Below are 12,001 nucleotides of genomic sequence, written 5' to 3'. Positions count from 1 at the left end.
ATAACTACCAAGTTATTTTGTTACTGCTACAACTAGTCAAGTCTTTTACAACTGCGTTTTTGGATGAAGTTACTACCTAAATACCTTCTCCTGTGCAGCATTTGTCCAGCAGAACTGTTTGTCTTTGGATAAGTAGCTTCAGTTGCAGAGATCAAAGCGGTGGTTTTTGTTTTCCATGATTCCACAATAATCCTACAGCGGTGTGTGGTGATGGTGACAGAAGACAGAGGTTTCCCAGCCCAATTCACATGAAGACCTGCAAGCCCCTGACCTTCACTTTCCAAAATTGTTTTTAAGGCATCTCTAAATTGCCTTTCCCACACCACAAGGATAAATTTCTTAGATGTGCTATTCAGAGGCTTTTACAACATAAAATGATCTAGTTTACCCATGCTGTTTGTTTCACCAACTGCATCATTTCCATTTTCTTTTTTACCAGTTACAAAACAAATCCAAACTAAACTGGAAGGGTATGGAGGGAACTTGAAAAATCTGAATAACTGGTTTCTTCTTTTGGAACAAGTGCTCAAAAGGAAGAACAACACAAAAAAACTATCTAACTCAGAAAAAATGACCCATACCCTAATCATAGTTACAATATAAGACGAGATAGAGTAACTGTTTGGTTCAGGATACATCCCAAACCACCCAGGTATTCATCTGAGATGGAGAGGGGTAAACACAGTAAAACACACAAGATTATTGCCACTGTTAATGAATTTTAGTTCATGAATCAGAAGCAGTATTTTGAGATCTTTTAGTTGAAAAGTGTAAGTCCATTTAAAAAGTAAATATTTTAAGAATGCATCCTGGCAACAAGTCCAAGCCAAACTAAACATTTGCAGAAGCCAATGCAAATCCTGAGCAACTTTAATTCTCATTACTTTTTACATGCATACATAATGTTCACAAATTTCTAGCTATATACAATGGTCTCCTGTTTGTCAAGACTGCACCTGGAAGATGATGTTTTCCTATACTATGTTTCTCTTATACTATGTCAAAAATTAAAACAGGCAACTGTGTTCTTGTCAAATAGGAATTCAGATTTAGGTGTAAGCTTACAGGCAAAACAAACGATTAAAGGGAGGGATGTGAAGGGGGACAGCAGAGTGCTTAATCAGCTTTCATAGATCAAAATTTCTTCTGTAATAAAGAAAATTTATACTCTCTCAAATCGGCATCCTGCTTTGAAGCTCAAAAATCCTTGTTGCCATGGGAACTGCAAAAGGAGCCAATCATGACATAGCAAGGCTGCAACAGAAAGGAGTCTGCTGTGAAATAACCAGTAGTCCAGTGTTCTGTGTAAAAACCACTTGAGTATTTTCACCCTGAAAACAAAATGCTTCCTCAAATCTTACTTCCAAATCCTCCTTCCACAAATATTTTGCAAATTTTCACTAAAACCTGATCATACACATATATTGACAAAATAAGGTTAAGTAGATTTGTGTTTAAGAGCTATAACACCTACAACAGTGCAAAAATACTGACTTGCACATGTCTTTTCCAGATATACTTGGTACAAAGTGTACACTAGTGATTTAAAGTACTGTACCACGTGTAGATGGAATGAGCAGAGATCTCTCTGAAAAAAATAGAAGAGACAAAAAAAAGACTAAAGCACCTGATGAGAAGCACACAAATAATTAAAAAGAACGCATAGGATAAACTATATAAAGCAAGATTTCTAATGCAATTGTTTAAAACAATATGTCAAGGTTATACATATATTTGCCCTTTGTATCTGTGTTCTCACCAGGTAACAAAAATGAGTGCTTGATTACTAAAATAGAACATCGTGCCTTTTGAGAGGGCTGTTGGCACTTCAAAGCAAAGTGAAAAATCCGTGTCAAACCAAGAGTCAGGCGATTCCCACTTGAATACAAACATTTCCCAGAAGTGTGAATTAAAAAAGCCCAACAAGCTGATCAAAGGATACATGTAATAATATGGAATTCATACTATTAAACATACCCTTTTCGGCACCCATTATAATCTTATCAAGGCACCAGATTTATTTTCCTGTCAAATATGTGTATGATACAAAATGTCTCAGAACACTGCCTGGTAAGTACTGCACTGAAATGATGTGACCTCTGGGTCACATATGCAGATTCATAACACAACAATGAAGTTGGCAAGAACCCTGAAGAAAACAGTTTTGCAGAAGAATATCTGCAAAAATTGCTTTTATATGTCAAAGTAGTCTCAAAGTATTTCAAAATACCTTTTTCTTTTAACATTTTAAGTACTTAATTATCAGATTATGGCAAACAAATTTAAAAAGAATCCTTGGAAACTACGTACAAATCTTATCTGCAGACTGGTTCATGGTTCCAGACTGCCTTGCGGAAACATTAATTAGGAAATACATTATTTTTCTATCTGTTCTTAGGTAAATACTTTTTTATCTATTCTAATAACATTTGCTTATCAGACAGCACACCATACAGAATGTATTATCACTGAAACCAATTACTCTGGATCAGCTTCATTTCATCCCCCTCCCTGGAGTGTAGATAAGGGCAGCTACCTCCAACCTGGCCATGCCCACTCTCCTCTTTGACCTGGCCAGGGCACCCCAGCATAGAACTGCACAGGTCTTGCAGAATGCTGGGAGAAATCATCAAATAACTGAGGATACTCAGACCAATGGAAAGCATTTCCAAGGGAGAGGGTACTCACCTGGGAAAGAGGAAATGTAACAGATTTTTGTTTATTTTAACTTATCAAAGCCATACAGTAAACAGGATGATGGGGAGGGGGGGCAGCAATACCTGCATCTTTATCATGGCTTGCAAAAGTACTTCAATTGGGCTCCAGAAGTCAAGCAATTTACAGCAAAGTGAATCTGTTGTGTGAAATACCTTTAAAGGTAAATTTTTATGTTCAGGATAGCATGGCATTGTTAATTTGAAAACTTTTTAGAATTAGCAAAAATATAAGTTTCTTTAAACAGGTTGAGGTGAAGAAAGTAACTAATATAGTACAACATGTACTAGAAATAGTAAAAAAACAGAGGGAAATATTTAATTACATCTTTTTATATGCATGTATCAGTCCTTAACACTGCACCTATCTGATGAATCCTTTTTTCAGTAACACAAATGCTGTACATTTCTCATATTCATACATCCATCAGGCAGATGTCTTTGCGGCCAGAGACATCCAAACCTTGTCCTCTGGATCACTACTGCTCTAAATCAGCATGCTGGTTTTGGCTGGGAGGGAGTTCATTTTCTTCACAGTAGTTGGATTTGTGCTGAAAATGGTGTTGGGAATTCAGGAATGTTTCCATTATTGCTGAGCAAGGGTTACACAGAGTCAGGGCCTTTTCTGCTCCTCACGCAGCCCCACCAGTGAGGAGGCTGGGGGTGCACAAGGAGCTGGGAGGGGACACAGCTGGGACAGCTGCCTCCAGCTGACCATGGGGATATTCCACACCATATGGTGTCATGCACAGCATAAAAAGCTGGGGGAAGAAGGAGGGCATGTTTGGAGTGACTGTGTTTGTCTTCCCAAGTCACCACTACGTGAAGTGGAGCCACACTGTCCTGGGGATGGCTGAGCACCTTCCACACCACGGGAAGTGGTGGATGAATGCCTTGTGCGGCTTTGCTTGGGTGCACTGCTTTTGCTTTACCTGTTGAACCATCTTTACCTCAACCCATGAGTTTTCTCACTTTTACCCTTCTGCTTCTCCCCCTGTTCTGCTGGTGGGGTCTAGGCAAGCAGCTGTGCAGCATTTAATTGCCAGCCGGGGTTAACCCACAACAATCAGTCACCATCAACCACCTGTAGAAGATTCCCCCCTATAGAAAGTAAACCAAACCACAGTTCAGCCCCACTGACCCCCTATCCACTTTGAACAAATACACTCATCTAGTACATCTGTGCTGTAACATCTGTCTGTGGTTAAGCCGAGCTGTGGTATCAGTGTGGCAAGTGCCAAACTAGGCTGCAGGCTGCGTGCTGATCTGTAGTCTCTCTACAGGGCCGTTTGTTTCCAAGGTATAGCAATTTACAATAGTGGATCTGTGTTGTAACAACATATTTCAACTGTCATTAGAACAACTTGACGGAATCCAAAATCTAAAAAGTAAGGCACAAGACCTATCACAGAGGTAAAATCACAGCAGGGTAACACTGCATGCTGCAAACACTTCTCAGATTACACAAGGAAGGGTTCCCCCAGAGTGAAGAAGCCAGTCTACATTCAGGAGCTTTATATTCCAGAAATCTGAGACTACCTAACTCAAACTACAAATAGATTTCTCAGGGTTCAACCAAACTCACGCTATATACTGCAGAAAGATCTATTTATTACATGGTAAAAGCTAGATAAATCTAAAAAGCTCCATAAACATTTTAAAATAAAGGATGCTTAGTCACAAACTACTTCTCCAAGTTCTCTGGTTATGCTGCTATTAATTACATTATCTAAAACAAATGATAATGTGTTTTTTAGCGTCTTGCACTCAACTAGTGAGGATATTGCCAGGCTAGTCTGAACTATGGTTCATACAACAAACACAAAAATAGCATATTGAAACAATAACCACAGATAAGACCAGGCATACAAACAGTAAACCTTTCCTCTGACAAGACTAAACAGCACAGAAGTCATCCTGGGGTCACCCTAGGGTATGGCACTCACAGCATCTTTGCCTTTGGGTGTTTATTTACTTTGAGACTTCTCAGCGTGAACACACTGAAATTTACAGGCCTCTCAGAGCTTTATATTTTCCACACACACTAAGCACTGTCCCTCTTGTGTGCCCGCCGCACTGCCCCCCTTGTGTGCCCGCACTGCCCCACGTGTGTGCCCGCAGCACTGCCCCACGTGTGTGCCCGCACTGCCTCCGGTGCGGCCGCGCTCCCCCCGAGGGGCGGCTCAAACTCCCGAGGCCCAAAGCGGTGTCGCAGGTCACCCCTCGCCTCAGGTACCAGAAACGTCAGGAAAGCAGGCGATCCCATAGGCGAGGATCCAGTAAATCTCCAGTTTTGGGCGCGCCGGGGCTGCACCGCTGCCTCTGCGCTTGGCAACACCCACTGCGCTTCCCTGAGCCCGCGGTGTCCCAGCGCATCCTGCCGCCTCCCAGGCTCTCCGGCCGGGAGTACCGGGGAAGCCCGGCCCCCGCCCCCGCCCCATCCCCGGCAGGGAGCGCTGCCAGCGGCGCTGCCGCAGTCCCGGGGCGGGGTGACCCCGAGCGGCTGCCGAGGGCCGCTCCCCTCTCCCCGGGGTCGCCCTGTGCAGCCGTCCGGCCCCCGCCTCCCGCCCCGAGCTTGCGGTGCCGCCGGGAACGCGCCGCCCTCACCTTCAGGCGCGGGCAGGTCCCGAGGCACCGGGATGGAGCGGCCGCTCCCTCCTACCTGCCCTCCGCCCTCAGCTCCATGCGCGCTGCGCCCGCTGCCCGGGCGGAGGGTGGGGCGCCGGGGGGCGGTGGTGCCGCGGCGGGAGGACCTGGAGCGGCGGGATCACGGAGCGGCCCAAGCTGCCTCCCGGCTGCGCGCTCTACCCGCGTTGGGGGCGCTCCGGGGCCGCGTCCCGGCGGAGCGCGGTGAGATGCGACTGTGCCCGTAAGGGTGCACTAAGCGAAAAACAAACAAAAACCAAAAACATGGGGAGGCACCCGAGCAAAACCCTGCCTGCTTGTCAGCTTTGAGGCATTTAATTAATTTTTTTCTCTGTACTTGTATTCTTGTTACGCACAAACCCCTGCCAGACGCATACTGATTATTTTCAGAATGGTCTAATTCGTACAAATATTTATGAAATTTTTTTCAAATTTTGTTGTGTTTTTTTTTTTTTCCACAAAACCAACCAAACAGATGAAGCTTGTGCTTAAATCACAGAATTTCAGATTCTCTCATCTCTTCTTGTCTTACACCCTGCCCTGACAACTGTTAAATCACAGGCTGAGGTGAAAGATCTAATTGCAACACAGCAGCTTATGAGCCCTCTACACTAATGCAGCAATACTCATTTTTAGAGTAAACAATCTCAACAGACCATCAATAGTTGAAAACTGTGGAGAGATGAGGGGCACCACCGTCCTACTGCCCCCTTGGGAAATGTTTCTCCTGCGGTCCACACCCAAAGCTCGAATTCCACATCACACAGATCATTGGGTACATCTGGGTTTCCTGATACGCCACAGAGTAGCTGATGTGCACACACCTGTGATGATTATTAGTTTGTGCTTTTAATTTGTTCAGTGTATCCTATCTTCATGGCACAATTTTAAATTTACAACAGAGAAAAGATATTTTTAGAAATAGCACTCAGATGTGATTGCTACCCTCAAAATTGACTCATGTCTTGACACAAAATAATAAATTACTCTTTAAAAATTAAGAGGAAAATATTTTTTCCTCGTAACACAGAATTAATTCTTCACATCAAATGTGAAGTATCATTAAAATTATATATACTGGGTTTGAGCCTTGATAGCTGGAGAGTTTCTGTAGCATCTGTTTTTCTAGTTGTGTACCTGATACGAAAAAGGGCCTTAAGCATCACGAGCCCATAGACTTTATCCTCCTAGGATCCTAAACAGGATTCATAACCTGAAAAGTGTAAGTGCAAATCATACTGAAGATCTTTCTGAAAACATTAGGCTTCCAGTTTTTTTTTTTACTTTTCACAAATCTATTATTATAATGAATTTTAATCACTACTTATTTCTAACACTTTATATATTAGTATTTTATTTTCATAGCACCTCTTGATAGCCAATAGTTTTTAGTGAAAAAAAGACAGAACCATTAAGTACAATAAAAAATGAAGTCTTTATTCTTTTGGCTCAACTGTAATGTGGTTTACTGTTCTTTATGGTAATAGCATTTTCCTGCATGCAGTTCACCGACACACAAGTCAATATTTTTGTAAAAGGAGGAGTCAACATCGAATTTTTGCTTGTGTAAGAAACACAAAATGTCCTGATGTGATCAATTATACAAGTTTGCTATTTAATTCCTGTGGAAAGAAAAACATTGTGGATCCCATATTATTTTTAGAACAGTTCTAGTGCAGCATGAATCAACAAGAATAAGAATAGTCTATGTAAACAAACACTGGTAAAGATTTCATGAATAAAAAGACTACCTTGAAACTTCTGATGCAGGCAGTGCTAGAATTTTAAACAAATTTTCCCCACCACATTTCAATTACAAGTTATATCTATTTGGAAGCAAGTGCATTTTGGACTCAGTTTGAATCTTATTTCACATTAAAATGTGTGCAAAAATACAGTACTAATAAAAAAGCAGAAACCTAAAGCTACCCCATTCTTTCCTTTGTCTCTTATTTTGTGAAGTTCTTGAATTAAAAAGTGCTATGGATAGAAAGTAACAAAAGTGACAGTAACATCAACCTGAAGATACTTCTCATTTCTTATTTTATGTACAAAACGCTGAAAAATAAAATAAAATGGTATTTTTTACAATATTTATATTTTCTTAGAAAATTCTATCCATGTATTTTTCAACAGATTAAGCAGTTTGCAATGTGACCTGTCCAGTCTGACTATACACCGTACAGTAGTCACTTAAAATTTTAGAATGCAAAGCAAGAAGCTCTTAAATAGCTGCAAACTATTGCTTGATGTTGTGAAAGAATGATGACCAATTGAACAATTTATTTCACTTAACCACTGAGATATGGCTTCCCATATTAGACTCTTAACAGTGGAAGGAGTAAAATTACAGCAGCAAAGGCAAGATAAACATGCATCAGTGATAGCTTCCAAACTATCTATAATGGCACAGAATACTTCATATTAGCTGTTGAGAGCTTGCAAATTACACTTACTGTGGTACATATTTGATGCAATAAATATTGTGCATGTCATTATTTGTTTGCTCAAACATGCACCACGGGATAAAATAACTATTTACATAGACAATACTTTTTTAATCAACATGTATAATGTCAACCTGGCTGAGAGCAGAAGATGGCTAAATGATACTGCAGGGTGAAGCAGAACAACTTCATAATTCTTAAGTTTTTCAGGTTTTTGGTAAACTCAATTTCCCAATGTCAGGCAATTTTCCTCAGAAGAATATAAAAGTGGACTTTTATGTCCTTCGGCAAAATTTTTACGCAGAGTTTGTTGAACTACAGTTAAATGACTTATGAAAAAATAAAACATCTGTTCTATTATTGTAGACTCTATGGGACTTTACAGGCACATTAAGATTTGTCTGGATGAGATACTAGACGGATACTGTTATTAAGCACCTCAAAATATAGAGCCACCCTGAAACATGGAAGTAGTCAGACTGCTGCTTTGTGCGACGTCATGTTTTTCCATGCATGAACTACAAGTGCAGCATGCCTTCATGCAAATCACTTCTGTCTGTACATTAGAGAGAATCCGAGAGTAGAACACCTGGTCCTCATACCCCCTTCCCCAACATAAAACCCATTTACAAAAATAGTCACATATAATAGTAAACAACTTGTGAATTAAAAAATGATAAGTTCACCAACACTGATTTTTGTAAAAATATGGCAAATGTGACTATTGAAATGCAAAGAGTGGATACAATTTTTGTTCTGTGTGTTTCATGTTAAACACAGAGATTCATAGGTTTGCACCTTTTTTTTTAGAACTGGTCCCTACCACCTGATTGGCCATTTTATCATCTCTTCAGCAGTGTCAGCTGGTACTAAAAACAACAACCTCCTGTCAAGATGTTACCCTGTCTTACAGAGTTGCGGTTTGATGACGAGGGGTCACTGTCTTGTTAGAGGCACTGACCTTATATATATATAATTATATATATATATCTATATATGTAAAAACTGACAGTTTGGTATGTACCTCCTACAGGAGTCCTGTTGACACATATAAATACTTTTCCAGGCTGTAAACAGTTTATCACAAACAGCATTCTGTGTTACTTTTTACTTTCCTTGCTGTCTTTACCTTTATCTTCTTTTTCCGATTTGTCTTTTTCATATTTATCCTTGTCTGGCTTTGTTACACTGTCATAAGAAGGCGGTGAGGTTGTGGATGGGGTCATATCTGTTTTTTCTGGAGTTGAGTTCTCATTTAGTTTATCCATAATCATATCTTCTTTCATGGGCAGATCGTCCTCCTCTTTACCTTTATCTTGACTAAACATACATGACACTTTTTTGAATTTTTGCCTTAAAAGATGACGTCTATAAGCACGCTGAATGATGACAGCAGACACCTCCTCCTGCTTTCGTTTCAATGTGGTTGTAATTGGTTCATAGGAGACTTTAGAAGGATTGGCTGCCATAAACCGATCCTCCATCTGTATTCTGAGGGCATCCATCTCCCCACTCTCCCCCAAAACACGCTTGGTGAAAGCAAACAGAATGTCAAGGCAGTGAATTCTGTCACCGCTCACCATGGGCAGATCCATTGCAATGAGCTGCACTTTGTTTGGTTTAGCAATGAGAAGAGGTGGATCTAACGAAGCTGCAAAATCTGATAATTTACTGAACTCTATGAACTGTGTTGCATCAGGATCAAATTTCTCCCAGACTTCATAGAACATCTCAAAGTCATCCTCACTCAAGGGTTCAGCACTTTCTTCAGTAGCAACACTGAAGTTCTCCAAAATCACAGCAATGTACATGTTCACCACTACCAGAAAGGAGATGATAATGTAGCTGACAAAGAAGAAAATCCCAACAGAAGGGTTGCCACAGTCACCTTTCACAGAGCTCCCTGGATGATCTTTATGGGGGTCACAGTCGGGCTCCCCACTGTTCAGGATTGGGGCGAGCAAACCGTCCCAGCCGGCAGACGTGGTGATCTGAAACAAGCAGATCATGCTGTTGCCAAACGTTTCAAAGTTGAACATGTCATCAATCCCAACTTCCCTCTTCACGTAGGCAAAGTTGGACATGCCAAATATGGCATAGATGAACATGACCAGGAAGAGCAGCAGACCAATGTTGAACAGAGCAGGAAGGGACATCATCAAAGCAAAAAGCAGAGTGCGGATTCCCTTGGCGCCTTTGATGAGGCGCAGGATTCGACCGATTCTGGCAAGTCGGATGACTCTGAATAGTGTGGGGGATACAAAGTACTTCTCAATCATCTCAGCTAAGAACATACCTAGCGAAAAAAAATCAGTAAAGAATATTATTACATTTAGAAACCACTGCTAAATGAATATTCTACAAACATTGTAGAACTTTAAGAAGAATAGGATATTTAACTAGATTTTTAAAAATTAGCCATTCAGTTGCTTTTACAAAACCTTTATAGTTTGGTGTGCTTTGGAATCTCATAAATTCGAATAGAAATGCTGAAGTGATTTTCAAGATAATGGAAAACTGCATCAATGGTGTTTCTGAGTATTAATTGTGTGAGTATGTATGTCAACAGACAGACATAAGTACAAAATCAATCTTTTTTTAGAACAAACTGATAACTAGTGTATGTATACTAGCAAATGCTGAGACCAGAGGAATACCAATGCATTTTATTGTAATAAAAATAATCTAAATTAATCTGAAGAAAGATCACATGTACAGCAGTATTAAAATGCCACATAATCAAGTTATGGTATTAAAAGAAAATAGGTACGTTTGTAGAGAACTGCAACTTCTTATTCATCCATAACATGAACACAAGTTTATTATTAATGACAGAGTAATTCAAACATAAACAAATTGATAATAAAAAGGTTTGTTAGAATTCACTGAAGAGTAAAGAATTGAGCATTATATTATGTGCCTCAAAGCAGAAAAATAACTACATTTTGTTTCAATATAGAAACAGCAAAACCTATTTGCATATTAAGGAGTTCTGAAAAGTTAAAATAACACAGTTTTTACTCAAGTTCTTTCAGGTTTGCTGCTCTAGAGAAAGCAAAGATTAGTGGAGCCATTATTTGCCACTACAACTATGCTTCTCCAGTTGCTCACTCTAGCTCAGGCATAAAACCTCTCCATATGAAAGAAAACTCTGAAGTAAGCTAAGGGTTTTACCCTGCTGTCTGGGGTGTGTGCACACTAGTCAAAAATAGTCCCACACAGATTTTGCTCTTGGATTTTGGATTGCTGGACTCTTCCACCCAAAACTGCCACTGTAAGTTTATCTCAAAATTGTCTTTCGTGTATGCACTCTCTACTGAATTCAGGATAAAGATTTAATTTCAGCTAATAGAAAAGTAGGAGTGTGTGAAACCTCTTGTTAAAAAATTTCCTACCATACTCTGTTCAGTTATCTTATGGATAAGAGTTTCTAGTGACAAAGATGAACCAAAATATAAACAGACTGTGCATGCAAAAATTGTTTCAGTTTTTCCAGAATTAGACATTTCATAAAAATGAATTGCTCTTACCTACTATGGAGAGAATAACAACCACAAAATCAAAAATGTTCCAACCTATGGTAAAGTAGTAATGGCGAAGTGAAATCAATTTCAGGACAAATTCTCCAGTGAAAAGTACGATAAATACCAAGTTAATCCAATATAAAATGTTTTCCATGTCTTCACTCTGATCATCTGTTTCTACCATCATTGTGACCATGTTAAGGCAGATAAGTATCATGATGCTGATATCAAATGCTTGTTTTGTTACAAAATCAAAGACCATGCCTTGGAATTTGTTCTGTTTGGGGTGGGGAAGAGAAAAAAAAGTATTTCAGATAAATAAGACTTTTCTTACCTCACTTCTTGTTTTAACTTACAACTTAATTCAGCCTAAGACACAATGGAAAAAATCCAATTTTCAAATAGATGTAAAAATAACAGAAAATATTTTTATTCTTACTGCTGGTCGAGGTATAGGCTTTTGTGGTTTCTTTGAACCCAATTTTTTCATTGCATTGTAGTATTTCTTCTGTTCTTCTGTCATAAAAATGTCTTGACCTCCAAAGTAAACCAAAGAGACAAAAACTGGTTACAATCATGTATCTTCATTGATTACTTAAAAAATAATAATAATAATCACATTTTCAACAGTGAGATTATTTAGGACAGATATAAAAACGCCCTTTTATAA

General features: G+C 39.6%; 2 protein-coding genes across 6 annotated transcripts in view; both read right to left on the bottom strand.

Moving 5' to 3' along the window:
* Positions 1–4,993, bottom strand: part of CSRNP3 (cysteine and serine rich nuclear protein 3) — a 101,592-nt gene extending 96,599 nt beyond the window's left edge. Inside the window, exon 1 of the mRNA XM_071562911.1 lies at positions 4,951–4,993. Coding sequence (XP_071419012.1) covers positions 4,951–4,980 — 30 coding nt within the window. The 5' untranslated portion in view covers positions 4,981–4,993. The remainder of the gene's footprint in view (positions 1–4,950) is intronic.
* A 1,783-nt stretch (positions 4,994–6,776) lies between these two features.
* Positions 6,777–12,001, bottom strand: part of LOC139674813 (sodium channel protein type 2 subunit alpha) — a 76,361-nt gene continuing 71,136 nt past the window's right edge. For all 5 annotated transcript variants that reach the window (XM_071561605.1, XM_071561599.1, XM_071561604.1 and 2 more), the window contains exons 25-27: positions 11,771–11,875; positions 11,338–11,608; positions 6,777–10,103 (exon numbers count right to left, since the gene is read on the bottom strand). In XM_071561605.1, the coding sequence (XP_071417706.1) occupies positions 8,908–10,103; positions 11,338–11,608; positions 11,771–11,875 (1,572 nt within the window). In that variant the 3' untranslated portion in view covers positions 6,777–8,907. The remainder of the gene's footprint in view (positions 10,104–11,337; positions 11,609–11,770; positions 11,876–12,001) is intronic.

Source organism: Pithys albifrons, chromosome 8, assembly GCF_047495875.1.
Source record: "Pithys albifrons albifrons isolate INPA30051 chromosome 8, PitAlb_v1, whole genome shotgun sequence".
NCBI classification, from domain to species: domain Eukaryota; kingdom Metazoa; phylum Chordata; class Aves; order Passeriformes; family Thamnophilidae; genus Pithys; species Pithys albifrons.
The sequence above is the reverse complement of the archived record's forward strand: the minus strand, read 5'-3'. Positions and strand labels throughout refer to the sequence as shown.